This window comes from Ambystoma mexicanum, chromosome 6p (genome assembly GCF_040938575.1).
Source record: "Ambystoma mexicanum isolate Mex_15411 chromosome 6p, UKY_AmexF1_1, whole genome shotgun sequence".
In the NCBI taxonomy this organism is placed as follows: Eukaryota; Metazoa; Chordata; class Amphibia; order Caudata; family Ambystomatidae; genus Ambystoma; species Ambystoma mexicanum.
In genome coordinates this window covers 1,452,376,267-1,452,392,465 of record NC_090935.1, presented here as the reverse complement: position 1 = coordinate 1,452,392,465, position 16,199 = coordinate 1,452,376,267, and the positions used below count along the sequence as shown (strand labels likewise).

General features: G+C 49.1%; 1 protein-coding gene across 1 annotated transcript in view; it reads right to left on the bottom strand.

Annotated features, from left to right (window-relative positions):
• Positions 1-1,444: 1,444 nt before the first annotated feature.
• The window catches only part of LOC138510512 (sulfotransferase 6B1-like), a 205,988-nt gene continuing 191,233 nt past the window's right edge, over positions 1,445-16,199 (bottom strand). The window contains exons 6-7 of the mRNA XM_069626215.1: positions 5,387-5,543; positions 1,445-3,255 (exon numbers count right to left, since the gene is read on the bottom strand). Of these exons, the coding sequence (XP_069482316.1) occupies positions 3,125-3,255; positions 5,387-5,543 (288 nt within the window). The 3' untranslated portion in view covers positions 1,445-3,124. The remainder of the gene's footprint in view (positions 3,256-5,386; positions 5,544-16,199) is intronic.

The following is a 16,199-nucleotide window of genomic DNA, read 5'->3' as shown; positions in this document are numbered from 1 at the left end:
GTAAGATCGTTGTCTCTGTCCTCCCTCTGTTCACCCCTCCTTGCCTCGGTGCGCCTTGGAACACCTGTGTATAGGCGCGTTACAAATGCCATATCATATCGTCGTATCATGTCGTAATTTCGCTGTTTTTTTTTACGAGTATGTTTTAGCAAAAAACTCATTGACATATATAGGGGGGTTGGGAAAGTGTATATAAGGGGTGGGTGGGGTCAGGAATAGTTGGAAAAAACAATAGGGGATGTGGGGCTTGGAGGGGGGACCACCCCAAAAATAAAATCAATTTCGATGAGTTTTTTCAGTAAAAAAAACCATTGAAATTCCAACCCTCGATAAAATGACATTGAACCATCTCCTGTAAGAACACAATGTCGATCTGTATGTCCCGCAGATAGTTAAGCACTCGCCTTCTCTTTATAGGGTGGCTGATCCCTTGGACATTAAGGGTTATCAGTCGCAGCTCAGACGTTATATCCTCGCCAGGGAGGGTGATTAAGTGTGCCCTGTTGCCATGTATTGCATCTGACCTCATACCCCTCATATCGAGCGTTATACATAAACACATGCATAGAACGAATCCTCAACATAAAGAAAGTAACACGTAACTATAGGAACATAATACAAACATTAGGATAAACGGAATCCCAATACTGAGCCGAGTAAGCCGATACAGGGGGAGGGGTACTGAGGTAGCCCTCTCACGTCCGCCAATGCCAGCAACCCTGGGAGGGTTCGCCGGCAGTCTGAATGAAAGCAGACCCAACCAAACTAAAACCAACTCTTTCAAACTCCAACAGGGGGAGGCCTAGAGTGGCCCAGGGTGGCAAGCAGCGTGGTGTAGGACTGCCCATTCAGATTACATCAGGGGGACACACAGGATTATTGCAGTCATCCTCTGCATATGTCGTTATCAGCACAGCGGATGTAACCTAGGTAGACATTGTAGTAGCAGGGCTTGATCACCCAGTGGACATCTGGCTCAGGCTCTCAAGCACGCCCTCCCGGTACATACACACTTTGATGCACACACACGCAAGTAGTGTAAAAAAAGAATGAATGTGAACATCAAAAGCGACCTGTCATGCGGACGGTTGCTGTGGATACACAGTTTGGTGTATGAAGGCAGCTCCATTTTATAATATGCTGAGCAAAATGAGAAGAATTGACCTACAAAATCAAGATGCGGCAGAATTGCCCATGGTTGTACAATAACCAGGCATAATGTGTACCATTAAGTGTGATTACAAAGAAATATGTTATACATATATATTTGTATCACGCGGGCGACACATCAAGTTTGGCTCCCTGAAACGGAGAAGGCTGCAACATATACACCTAACTCAAAGGAAAGGTAATACTGAATACTTTTTGAAAACGATATTTGAAATAAGGATGAGAGTTGAAGATTCATCAATAGAGCTCTAAAGACGACAGGAATATATGGATATTTTTCCATAGAGTGCAATAGATTTTTAATGCAGCAATGCAGCAATGAAGAGAAGGCCGTACTCCCCTCATGAAAAAATAAGGTCAGTGTTAAGATTGCGAAGATAAATATGGTAAGGTTAATACCTTACAACAATCATCCCAGGCCCTGGACCATACCCCTACGGACACAAGACAGTTTGCACAACCATAACCTTAAACACCAGCCAATTGACACATAAAACACACAAACACACACCCAACATAACAGACATTCACATACAACAAACAAACCAGGCATCGGGCCTCACCCTTATGGATACAACAAGCCAGTGCACACAAACAACCCATCTGCAACCCAACACACACAGACGCCAGTTTCTCCTGGTTCTGGGCGTATCCTATCCCTCTACCCTCACTAACCAACCCCGTCCTCTTTCTTGCAGAACCACATGAGCACCTGGAGGCTGCCCCTGGTGGTAGCGGTGTGCCGTATAAGTCAACATAATATAACATTAAGGTGAATCTCCTTCTGATTTTTACTTTTCAATATTTGTATAGATGTGATGAATTAGCCCAGTGGTTTGAGAGATTTGATCAAGATATACACACAATCAACTCTTGTCCTGAGGAAGGCCTAGATATCAATCACGAGGAGACTGCAGTGGATAAGCGGATCTTGGTGTAAAGAGCCGAAACGCTCTGGTGTCGACATTGTTTTTATCCAATCCATGTTTTGTCATTTTAATGAACCATAAGAGATATGGAGAAATAGCTTATCTCGAGGGAAGACAAATGAACATCCCATTTTGTACTTGTAAAAGTCAAGAAAGCTAACAAATATCAGACTCCCTGTCCAAGCATGCGGTAATATGCTTGATTATATTTAAATATACTGTATGATGCACAAGAAGCACACTTACTAACCCCATCTGCACATAAAATTGAAATCTGTATTATTAAAGGTTTTGGTTTTCATGATAACCGTTTAATGAGAAAGGAGAAATGTATATGTTCTAGAGAAGAGAATAAAAATCAGATTTGTATATTTGCGTGGAGGCCTATGTGTAGTGACTTAGTTCGATGTGCAACAAAGTTTGTGAGATAACCACTTGAAATTATAACAAAAGGAAGAGGGGGGGGGGTAGTGTGTGTTGTTTGTGATTAGTTCTGAAGGCATCAAGATAAAATGAATACACAAACTTGTCGACAAATTGGAACGGGTAATGTTTATCCAAAAGGAGACCATCACGACTCCTGAGCGAACCCCAAACTAGGTGTGGTGGAAACAGTCTTAGGTGGTTCCCATAGTTCAGCAATAGGGCTGCCTGCAAGGGATTTAGAGGGAAACCCAAATGACACAAAAGGGTTTGTATTGCAGACGACCTTCTTCAAATACATGTAGTATGTGAAGGTCAAATGGCAACCTATTTAAATCTGAGACAATTACAGTGCCAAGAGCCAATACTTCTGGGTTAGGGAATTACATTCTAGACTTGTCCTTTATAGAACAATTGCTCATTCCAAAAAGTCATAGGTGCCAAACCAGCAAGAAACCACATGTCTTTCAAGCAATGAATAATCAAACAGTGAGAATAATCAAACAGTGAAAATGGAATGATTAATTTTGGCTAAAATGTAGTCCAACAATGGACAAGATACAATATTCAGGCGCTCTTTGATGGCAACTCTTTTCCTTGCGTTAGGCCTTGCAGTAGACATTGTACTTCATCTTTTCCCCTATTTTCGTCCCAGCTAAACATGCTTCAAACTTAGCATCCATTTCCAGGCTCTGAGCTTCAGAGAAATAGTTCTTCCAGTCCCCAACTTCACCTGTGAAGGTACAAAAACAGAGGTAAGAGAACGTATTCGGCAATGACACTGTCTAAATTTATTTTCCTCTGGTTTTACATACACTCGGTTAGGCAGATAATGCATATGTATTGGGACCAATTCAAAAAGACCCCAGGGAGCACAGTGCAATGTCTGCCTCACACTCTGCATCAAATCACTTGCAAGCTAATCCCTTATTCGCAACAAGGAGTGGCATGAGGGAGAGAATGACTGGCTGTGGATGAAAAAGACCTGTTGCCATCCTCTTCCTGCATAGCCATCTGTGAAAGTGTTAAGAGTCACCCCCCCATTCTTCCACTCTGAATAGTCAGAACATGGGAGCCAGTGATTAAAGGGTTTTATGGCATCCACACATCCATTTCCATTTCCATGGAACCCCTGTCCCCTGTAGTCTGTAGATTAATGGTCTAGACCCAGTGAAACACTGGGAGAGAACCACATTTCTGCAGCTGCCTCAGCGGGGTTACTCCCTTTCAATTTTAATGAGACCACCTTCCCTGGGGACACGGGTCAAGACATCCCAACACCAAGGCAAACCCAGGACAGCCACATCTTTGTTACCCTCCTCATTCCATAGCAGTATATGCAGCAGAAAGACCCCTCCATCACTCAGCAGGAATACCTAAATTTGCTGAATACTTTCCCCAAGTCATTCGATAGCAGGACTTGCAAATAAAACCACTTGCACTGGCCCCCAAAAGCACTTGGGGAAACCCACAACGAAGAGGCACAACACACCCAAACGTCCACTGCACCACTCCCTCTTCCCAAAAAAGAGCAAAGCAAACCGTGGTGGAAGAAAATAAACTGCAAGCATAATAAACACTGATAACATGGGGGAAATGCCAACATGGCCACTAGGCCTAGTATAGGCTTCCTCCCCAAACAGAAACCTTAAAGCCTATTTGCCAATGAGGAAAGAGGAGAGAAACACTTTACAAACCCAACCAATCAGGGAGGAGGTCTGTGGCCAAGGTCAGTTTGTAAAGTATCAGGGATGAGGAAAGCAGGCATGAAGGCGATTGTTGGAGGGGATGGCAATGTGGTGAAGCGGAGGATGGGGAGTTGAAAAGCCTGAGCGAGCCAAGTGGCATGCGAGAGCTGAGGGGCATGCAATACCTAAGAGTCCCAGCTCTGAGGGGCAGATAGATCAGTGATACACAGAGAAGCTGGAGAGAGGCAGGTACCCGAGAGACCTCTGGCACTCGTGAGTGAGCACAATAGAACCTGCCCCAGGAGGTCGCATGGAACGTAGGGAGAAAATGCATGTCAGCGCGTGCTTACCCGCTGTCCGAGCAGACGTTCAGGCCCCGAGTCCTACCGGTCCAAACAGGAATTAACCTTTTCTTAGTCTGCCCTTCAATTCGGACGCCCGGCAGAGAGCCACCCTTGATGTAAGGGTTAAGAGCACAAAGGAAAAGGCGGGGCTAAGAAGGTGGGTTGGGCTCAGGCCACATGACCTAGATCCACTTGCACCTGCTCACCAACTGCCATCTAGAGACACTGCCAGAATCCAAAAGGGATAAAGGTCAACCCCCTATTGTGAGAAACCAAGGATCTCTATTGAAAGCCTTGAAAGGGGAAGAAGAAAAGGTGGACAAATCCCCTAGAAGAATTAAAGGATTGATTCATATGGTTACCAAGAACTATTTGAAAATACACTATTACGGCAGGAAGAAGCCTGTCCAAAAGAAGCGAGTTGGATAGGGCAAACCTTTGTGATAGGGACAGATAGGCCTTTTCTTATTATTTAAATAAAAAGAATTGTAAAAATGCCACCAGTTGGCTGGCCTCCTTCCTCTGACCTACCACACAATGCCATCTCAACACAGATCTAGTGTCCAACTTTCTCCAGAAACCAAAGCATAAAAGATGGAATGACACAAACCTGTACCCTTTGCCTAATTGCCCCAAGTATCCTTCTGGTCTTCATACACTCCCTTCCAGCATTCCTCAGTTTTGCTCACTATCCCTCATGCACACTAAGGTTTGGAGAACCCCGGCCGAGGCACAATACGGACAAGGATCAGTCGCTCTGAAACTACCACACTATAAGAGCAGAGTAACATAACATGACGTAGCATGAAAGAAAATGTTCAAAACGATGTACCTTTTCGGAAAATGAATTTGCCCATTGGTCCATGGGTCTCAGTGGATTTTTCCTTCATCGTCTTGAAGCTGCCATTGGTGGCGATGAGCTCAATTTGCTCCTTAGTCAAATGTATGCTGAAGAAATCGGCTATTTGTGATATTGCAGCAATCAGATCCTGTAGACGGAAAAAGATGTCACTTGCAATGGATAGCATGATCTATACAGTTCCTTTTATTTGCAACATACATCGTAGCATGTCTTCACATTGGTCCAAAGACATTCACATGTCCTTAAAGCGGTGTACAACTATTGGAGCAGGCCTATCGTTTTACATATTTTTCAGGGAACAAGAAAAAGATTGCAAAAATGGTAAGGGGGTAAACAAAATAATTTAAAAGTGAATACTCCCCCGATTTTATATTAACAAAAATCCCTGGTGACCTTGCACCCTTTCTTTTACACTAATGACAATGCATATTGATGTCTTTGCACTGGCGTAGACAGCTAACGACACTTGCATTTGTAAAGAATTAATCGTGGGAGTGGTTCCAAAGATTTTAGGTGCTAGCTGTTCAAAGACACTCGACCAATTAAATAGTCTACCAATCACACCCAAAACACGAACCCGAGGACTTGTTTTGTTGTTTTAGTTGGGTAGCAAAATGTGGTTAGGTAACTTCAGAGTTAGTGACGGCTCTAAGTTCTCCTCCCGGGCCGACATCCTCTAAAAATGGTAGAACCTTCCAGAACCGATCAGTGAAGTCCCTGGCGAATCACTAATGCCTGTCTGGTGTGCGAGAATGCGCTCCACCTTGATCATGACGAAATGTTGATTTGGCGTGTTACAGATCTGTGAGTCAGCTTAATTTATAAAAAGCATTGACAAAGCCAACAGTTGTGGCATTTCTGTAGGCATGGCATAGGCATTTGCCTGGCACAGCCATTATGGTATTTCCTGGCCATAAATTGGCACCAGCTGGAAAATGGTGTGAATTCCAATCCATTCCTGTCAGTTGCTGGTAAATGCCTAATATCTATACATGAGCCACAACTGTTGGCTTTTCCAATGCTTGTCTTTAACAGGATTTCAGTGCAAGGAACAGATGAGAGGACACACACTCGTTGCTTATAAATCAAGTAGCTGAAAGCACACTTTCGTAAGGTAGTTATATTACCCCCGAAAAACATTGACAGCTTCAACTAAGCCATAACTCTGAGAAAACTGCATACAAATACAACAGACAGACCAGATTCATCACAAAGCGATATTAATTGTGTGCTAGAGCTAGGGGTGTTTTGGTAAGGAGAGGCCGGTAGTGGGTTGGAATGGCCATGGGGATGAGCATGGCCATGGCCAGTCAACGGGTGGGGAAAAATCCAAACAACAACAAGCTCTGTTTCCCACCTCACATTAGACCCCAATGCAATAGTTTCAACGTGTAGGAGTTGCCCAGATTTAAAATCACTCAGATTGACGCAGAAGTAACGAGACTTCAATACCCATAAAACTGTAGTAGACCTGTGTCATGCGAGTAAACATCCCATTCAGTCACAGTCCACAGTATTGGTCATATTCTTTGCTGTTCAAAGCCTAGATACGTAGCGTTCCTTCTCCTGTAATATCTGGCAATGTGTGCAATAATATTCCAGATTTAAATCGGTCAATTTATTTTGCACTTATTGTAAAGGAAACTACAGTCAACGTTTGTTTATGTCCCGTATTCACTCTGGTTGTGCTGGACTAGTAAACCATAACACACCCTTATCCTAGTTCTGGAGTTTCTTTTCTTTCCACGGAGCACCCATGTATGGTTGTGCCCCTTACAACATAGCCTGGAGGTAGGGGCAGCTGTCAGTGGCACAGTACTTCTGCTTACACCCACCACTCAAGGTCCAACCCTGCTCCCACTACTAGGATCAGTGCTGATCTGGGTCCACCCCCTCTCCCCCCGCCCCCACATGCCCCCAGAGCTGATTGCAGACTAGAGCTTCTCGGGGTCTGGACGTGAAAGGCAGCAACACACATACACACACGCGCGCGCAAGACCTTCTACTGCTCAGACACCACAGAAATAATGTGCCAGCGTGTGCGTGCATTGCAGTTTTCCACGCATATATTTCAGGTTACCACAAGTGGACTGTGACGCAGTCCCCCGAGCATCGCTGGCTGTGATGGTTAGGTTTGGCCAAGGGCTGAGTACCACCACCACTTGTGCTGCGATGTTGGGCCTGGAGGCCCAGTGGGAAGGATTCCCTGACCAACCCTCTAAGTACAGAGTGGGAGGCAGAGGCTCACAGTAAGAACACCTTGTACTCAGGCCCGGCCTTAGGGGAGTGGGGGTGAGCCGTGCGACCGCCCGTGGCTCCTCGTCCCCCAGGGCGCCATTTGCCCCCACCACGCCAGCTCGGGGGAGTCTTTCAAGGGCTCCCCCGAGCTGGCGTAGTGGCAGAGTGGCTGGTGTAGTGGCAGAAGGCGTGGCATGCCTCACTGTTACCAAATGCACCTGCGGCGGCAGGCTCGTGCTGAGGTCACGTGTCAGTGACCCTGTGACGGAATCAATAAAAGTAATGAGCGGCCTCCCATCAGTCTTGGACCAACTGACTCCTGCCTGCTATCAGCGTGTGGCATTGCATAGCAGGCAGAGGGCCTACCCTCCAAGGCCCTGCACAAGGACGGTGCCCCTGCTGACCAACGGTGTCCCCATGTTACCCTGTGGCAACAGAGCCCCTGGTGGGCAACCCTGCGTATGTTGGGCGGTGCCCCCGATTAGCAACAGCGGCCATGTTGACGTGATCGCCTGGGTGCCCCCAGGACACTGAAGCGCCTGTGTGACCATGGGCGGACAGAGAGCCCCCTGTCCCTTGATGTCAGCTGCGTGCCCCCAGCAAGTCCTCGGGCTGGCCTGTGTGCCTGTGAGCCAACCCGCTACGGTTTGGGCCAATGTGTTTGCTGGGTTCCCCCAGCGATGGTCAGACTGGCCTGCATGATCACAGGTCTAACATTGGCGATGAGGATGGGATCCCCCGTGGGCTGTTGGTCGCCCGCCAGAGGATTTGTGGGCCCCCATGCTGTGTGGAGGCGGCGTTGGCCGCCAAGAAGAAAGAGGAAATCTCCCACCTGAGAGTGGAAGGAGTGGCCCCGCTGTTGCGCTCCGGACAGGAGCGAGGCTGAAGGTGGATGTGCAGCCAGTCTTCAGGTTTGCCACCCAGTAGGGCCAGAATGATCCTAGGCCCACCGGTGGTGAGTATTCAGAGAGCTCTGCGTGGGAGCTAAAGGAAAGCAGCCCGCCTGAAAAAATCCTGGGCCAACCGCCGGGGGCAAGTGCTTCATGCTCCGCCATAATAGCCGAAAGAGAGAGGGAATCCCTGGCACCATACAGGGTGAATGTTTATTTATAGGAACATGGGAAAAAAGGAAAGCGCGGCCATCGCCGCATCCACTGGTCCATCTCCCGACTGGGGGGAGAGCTCCCAGCGGCAATGCTACCCCCACTGCCGCATCACTGTTTGGCTCCCGCATGTGGAGGGGAGAAACAAACTGGCGTGGCTGCCTGCGCTTCGACGGGAAACACTGCACTTCCTGTGTCAACCCAAGCGTTGAGTGCAGCGCAATGGGAATAAATGTATGGGCCCTCTTCAGACCCGGGCCCATCGGCGGCGAGTTGTGCTGTGCTCCATGTCAGAGCAAGGGAAGATAAGAGTGCTCCGGTGTCAGAGCTCAGAAGTTAGAGGCCCGATCATGTGAAAAAAGTAAATGACTAAAAGTGAAAACAACGAAGAGCCATTACAAACGTAATGGTCCTCATTACGACCGAGGCGGTAGAGGGTTAACGGCGCCGGTAGGCCTGCCGGCGCCTTTAACCCTCTAGCACCTCATTACGAGGTCTGCTCGCGGGTCCCGCTAAGGACGTCTGGTAAAACCAGGCGTCCTTAGCGGGACCCACTAGCAGACCAGGATGCTAAGAACGGGCCCGTCATTAATGGCCCGTTGTTAGCATCCTCCCCATTCCCATTGAGCCCTATGAGGGCTCAAAGGGAATGGGGATGTACCGGGTCGAGGGAAAGGGAATTACTGGGCCCTCCAAGGTCGCAATGGCCCGGTATTTCCCCATTCCAGGAACCCGGGCCAGGTACCCGGTATGGGGGTAGCTATGCCACTTTTAGCATCATGGCTTCCTCCATACTCGTAATGAGGCCCAATGACCTGCTAAAGTTCCCGGGCCCATTGGTTGTGACTGTCAAAGAATAAAAAGGGGAATAACACTCGAGGGTTGCAGCTCTAGGTGAGTGCTTGTACGCCCTCGGCCACTGTAGCAGGTTCACATACTCCTGCAAGGGGAAGACCTCCAAGCCCTACGGTCTGCCCCCACCATCCATGGACTGTGCCGATGTGGCCCCTGGAGCTCCCAGGTGCATTTTTCCGGCCCCTGAACTGTGGTGTTGACTGTTCTGAAGAACTGATGCTTGTGCAACTATGAACTGGTTTCCTGCAACTCCACAACTGCTTAAAGTGGACCCAGTAACTTGAATTTGTAATGCTATGCGCCTGCATGTCATGTATATGCTCAAAGTGGTCATAGTTCAAATGTAATGTGAAGCTGTGCTCCTGCACATTGTTGGTACGCTTTTTATGGTGCCAGGAGCTAACATTGATGTCGGTTAGTGGTTTTAAGTTTCACTCACCCAGGTCAATAAGGGGTCCTTTTATAATGCGGTGAAACCCTCAACGTGCCACCAACCCTGACTGTCACCCTCAAATATGTGTACATGCTAAACGTATGTTGTATGTGTCTAACTGTCAGAGCATAAATGTATGTATTGTTGTTCTCGTCCATAATTACAAGTGTTGCTGTTCGTGGTTTAATTCGTTTTGATGTCCAGTGATGCTTGTCATTTGTTTGTTTGTTATGAAAAAGGAGGAGTGTGGTGTCTCAACCCTCATGGGAGCATGGCATCTCCCCGGGCTCATGCTGAGGTCACGTGTAAGTGACCATGTGACGGATCAATAAAAGTAATGAGCGGCCTCCCGCTCATCAGTCTTGGACCAACTGACTCCTGCCAGCTGTGTCGTTCTTCGCAGCGTGTGGCACTGCGTAGCAGGCAGAGGGCCTACCCTGCAAGGCCCTGAACAAGGACGGTGCCCCGGCTAGGCAATGCTGTCCCCATGTTACCCCGTGGCAGCATATCCCCTGCTGGGCAACCCTGCGTGTGTGGGGCGGTGCCCCTGCTGGGCAACACCGGCTGTGTTGACGTGATGGCCTGGTTGCCCCCTGGCCACTAAAGCATCCGTGTGACCATGGGCGGACAGGGAGCCCCCTGTCCCTTGATGTCAGCTGGGTGCCCCCAGCAAGTCCTCGGGCTGGCCTGTGTGCCCGTGAGCCAGCCCGCTATGGTTTGGGCTAATGTGTGTGCTGGGTGCCCCCAGCAATGGTCAGACTGGCCTGCGTGACCGCAGGTCTAGTCATAACATTGGCGACGAGCATGGGATCCCCCGTGGGCTGTTGGTCGCCCACCAGAGGATTTGTGGGCCCCCATGCTGTGTGGAGGCGGCATCGGCCGCCAAGAAGAAAGAAGAAATCTCCCACCGGAGAGTGGAAGGAGTGGCCCCGCTGTTGCGCTCCGGACAGGAGCGAGGCTTAAGGTGGGTGTGCAGCCAGCCTTCAGGTTTGCCACACAGCAGGCCCAGAATGATCCCAGGCCCACCAGTGGCGAGTGTCCAGAGAGCTCTGTGTGGGAGCTAAAGGAAAGTGGGCCGCCTGAAAAAATCCTGGGCCAACCGCCGCCGGCAAGTGCTTCATGCTCTGCAATAATGGCTGAAGGAGAGAGGGAATCCCCGGCACCGTACGGGGTGAGTGTTTATTTATAGGAAAATGGGGAAAAAGGAAAGCGCGGCCATCGCCCCATCCACTGGTCCATCTCCCGACTGGGGAGATAGCTCCCAGCAGCAATGCTCCCCCCACCGCCACAACACTGTTTGCCTCCTGCTATGGTCAGCGTGGCCTGCGCGTGACGGCAGGTCTAGTCATAACATCCACCGTCTACACGCAGGTGTGGAAAACAGAAACAAGATGCATGTCGGCATGTACCAAAGAGCCCGAGAAAAGCGGGGCAATGTTTTAAACAAAACTACCCAACCAATCAGAACACAAATCTTCCACACAAGCACACCTGAAGCCTGTTAGACCAGAGGAGGTGAGAGAGGCTGGTGTAACATAAGTGTATGTAAAGAGTGGTGATTACTTGAAGGGCCCGGATGACCTGATAAATGTTCTCGAGTTCAAATCAAATCAACAGTGTGGATAGGATAGCTACTGTGCACACCTAGACAATGGGGAGACCTGGAGGAGAGGCATAAGTAGACTGAGGACCTCAGTGCACAATCAATAATACACTGGGCATGAAGAACCAATGCAAAGTAACTATAATAAATGAAACACATTCACCATGAAAAGAGGCAACGGGATACGTAATGCGCACACATGATTGCAGATCCAAGGCAATGATTACCAATACCAGGAATGCTAGTCAGCGCTACAATAAAAATGACTTGGAGGAATGCAATGGAAAGAAAATGCAAATCTTATGCAGCATGACAGACTAACATGCAAGGTAAATGTAAATGATACACAGCAAGGCAGAGCAATACGCCAGGTAAAAGCAAACGATCTACAGGGAAACAGAATTACAGCATTCTAGTCGGACATGTTCAAGATAATATGGAAGAACAAATTACTTACCCCTGGTAATGTTCTTTCTACTGGACCTTTCCTCCCACGGATTCCTCATCTCTGATATACCGATATCCTGCTTGCAGCGTTGGAAAACTTTTTCGACAGCAGAGTGCGCTGTGCTTCGTCTAGTCGAAGTCCCTCAGCAGCTTCCCTTCCAGCACTCGGACATGACATTGACATTGATATAAATAGCACGCACCGCACCTGTTGACTCAGTTCTATTTTTTTCCCCTCTTTTCGGACAGCCGACTTAGGATACGCAACCCCCATAGGCGTTGAAAGAGAGGAAGGTTCAATTCAATAAAATTCACCCACAGTCAGTGGAGTAGGCTGGCAGGGCAATGATGAATCATTGGGAGGAACATCCAGTCGAAACAACATCACCAGGGTTAGGTAACTTGTGCTTCTAATGGATTGTGTTCTCCCACGGATTCCTCACCTTTGATAGACTCCCATAGCAGTTTTTGTAAATGGAGGTGGGAGACGTGAATTTTGTCATTGGTGTATGCTATGCAAAACATTCCCAAACCAAGCATCATGGCCTGACAAAGAATATAAGCAAAATAAAAAAGGTGATGGCTGGAAGGGTTTGAATTAATCACAATCACAGGCACAGCACTGTGCAACCCTCCAGACCACTGTTTTTCATCCTGCCAAGCCATTACAGAAGGAGAAAGATCATATGCATATCAGGCTTGGTTCCACCCCAAAAGGGGCAGTCCAACCCCAACTGCTAGGTCACATCCCTTTTGCACAAGACCACAAGTATCCCCAGACATGTTTCAGTCATCTTGGGCGTCCTCAGTGAGGAGTAGCATGGGTCTCTAGGCCAAAGAATATAGGCAAAAATGTTTTGAAAAGGTGTGTATCGAAGACCCGGTTCCAGTATTACAGATGTCCTACACTGGTACACCTCTTTGCAGAGCTGAAGTCATTGCCACACCTTTGGTAGAATGTGCCATTACATTTTCAGGGACATCTTTCCCAGCTTAAGAATAACATTCTGCAATACACAGAATGATCCATCGCGACAATGGGCCTCATTACAAATATGCCGGTCTGGAAATAGCCGTGCCGGTATATCCGTACCGGCACCTTTTTCCAGACCACTGTAGTACAAGCCGCGATGCCGGTAACACTGGCATTCAAGTGACCCACCGCATCTGGCAACACCGTTGCCTGTATCTGTGAAGACACGCGGCAGCCGTGCCCGAGATCCCGGCATGGCATAAGTAAGTGCACATTCCATCACAATGGCATGGAATGACGTGTCACACGTGAAGACCCCATACACCACTACTTTTGAGCAGCTATTACACACACAGCCCAGGACATCTAGCACACTGGGCCACTGGGCACTGTACATGAATAAATGTACTGACACAGAAAGATCAATGTCCAGTCATGAATTTTTTTTCAACACCAAATATATTGTGACTAAATCAATTATTTACATTAGTGAAAAACCTTAACTCCCTCTACAATCCCACCCAACTATCCCTCCCCACACCACCTCCCCAACTATCCCTCCCCACACCCACCCATTCAGTGTCCAATTTCCGTCCCCTTTTAGGCTCAGGGGTGCAGCCTTCTGCAGGCCAAACCAGCCGCCTAGAGCGACACCTTGGGCTGCTCTGACGGGAACTCCCTGCAGTGGATCTTGTGGAGAGAGCAAGTGGCATGGGCATGTGCCTTTCGTCCACGAGGGCCTGCACCAACACAGAAATTGTCTCAGCCAGGGAGGACATCACACTGTTGCCCCTCCCTCACACACCGTGCCAAATGCAAAATGGCACCTGTGGCTCTGCTCTGTGACTGTGCAGACCTCCTGGAGCTGGCCTGAAGACCCTCCCACATGAGTCGGGCTTCATGCAGGTGGTGTTGTACCATTGAAGCCATGGATTCCTGACGTGCCACCATTCTGGACAGGCGTCCTTCAATATCCCTGACATTGTGTAGGGGTGAGGGCTCATTGGGCCTACAGGACTGAAGCCCTCTGCCTCCTCATAGTTGTGGTCTGTTTCTACGCTTCCTAGTCCACCGTCATCCCTAATGTGGTCAAATGGACCCCCTTGTGAAGCCTCTTACAGAAGGGGTGCAGGTGCCTCCTGTTGTGGGGCTGCCTGGGGTGCAGGTGCCTCCTGGTGTAGGGCTGCCTGGGGTGCAAGTGCCTCCTGATGTGGGGGTGCCTGGGGTGCAGGAGTTGTTGGCCTCTGTTGTCTGCCAGAGGATGCATTCGAGTCCTGCATGGACTTGGTGGTGGTCTGTCGCCGGTGTGGCCTGGTGGCCCGGGATGTTCTCAGCTGTTCTGCCTCATTTGCAGATGATGTGCCTGTGGGGGCCAGAAAGGCAGGGCATCAGTGATGGGTGTGGATTCATGAGACAGACATTAGTGCTAGTACTTTCCCATGGCAATGCTGTATCATGGACATGGTGGCCATGGTATGGTGCACACATGCCTGTGTCGGGGATGCTGTGCGGGTGCATGTGTGGTGTGCAAACATGGTGTGTGCAGTGGCTGTTGCGCGGTGTACTGGTGTTTCCCCTTTTGGGTGTTCTGGGTGGTGTGCCACACAAGCTGTATGATACAGTGTTGTGGCTGGTTGTGACATGGATGTGTTGCTCATGTGACTGCTGCCTATGGCAGTTACTGCGTTGGTGATGATTTAGCGGGATGGGCCGTGGTGTATGGGACGAGTGGCCCACATGTATCACTGATGTGTGCAGCTGGTCATTTGCTGTTGGTGGAGGTGCTTGACACTGACTTGACTGGGCATGTGCTAGCTCGGCAGTGACATCAGAAGTTGTGCTGTGTCAGGGGGATGTGTGTCTGAGAGCCAACAGGTGCATCTTGTGAGGGCGATGCAGGGTGCCTGTGTGATTTGTGAGTTGTGTATGAATGTGGTTTGGGTGCAAGGTCTAGGTGGATGTGCGCAACCAGGTAGAGGGGGGGCACCAGCAGGGCTGTACTGGCATTTGGCACAACATACTGGACATGTTTGTCTACTCAATTGTATACAGGGTACAAGTTGTGTGATCTAATATTGGGCTTAAAGCTACTCACCAGCCTCATCCGATGTGACGCCTCCAGCCTCCGCTGCACCTACTCCCGCAATGGCCTCGAGGTGCAAGACTCTGCTGCATGTTTCCTCCCATAGCTGCAGGTGGATGGGAGGTGCAGGTCCATCTCCTGTGCCCATGCCACGGCTGCGCTGTGCTGACAGGAGGTTTCTCACCCTGAGACGTAGATCCTCCCACCTGTTGTGGCAGTCCTGGACTGTTCGGGGTCTCGTCCAAACTGCAGTGACCTTCCGGACCACCTCCTCCCAGATGGCCTTTTTCCGCATTTGCGCCTGGCTCGTAAGTTGCTGCTGAACACCTCATCAGCATGCTCGACTAGCGTGTCGGCCAGCATGTTTAGTTGAGCCTCGCTGAACCTCGGCTTGCGTCTCCGTGATGCAGGTACCCTGCCAGACATGTCTCCAATGGTTTTCTGTGCTTGGGATGTTGCAGTCACTCCTGTGCACAGAGGATTGCAATGGATTGTGTTTTGTTAATGGCCGCCGGTCCATTTCCTGTTCCGGCGATCACGTTATTTCCGGTCACGGGAATAACGGTACCGGTGAGTCTGGTAGCGTGAAGCCAGAATCGCGGTCACAGAGGGTGCAGGTGTGGTTTTTTTTGGGGGAGGTTGGTGGTATTACCGGCATGCAGGTGCGACCGTTTCCGGCATACCAGAATGCACTTGCCCGCTGACACAGAATCAACCATTGATTCCGGCAGCAGTGCCGCACGGACACAGTAGCACCGGCATGCCAGTAATTCAGATTTCTTTCCGGCATACTTGTAATGAGGCCCAATGTCTGCTTAGTTGCAGCCTGACCCAATCTGTGTCTGATGTAACCAACTAAGAGTTGATTGTCTTGTCTGACATTTGCCAGTCTGGCCATGTAAAGGCTTACATCCCTTTTTTGATACAGTCTATGTAACCTATCCTCCTCCTTCGAGCTATGAGGGGGGGTGCATATAAAGTCAATATTTTAACTTTTGTGTCTGTTGAAATTCAGACACCACCTTGGGAAGGAAGGGGCAAAACTTCA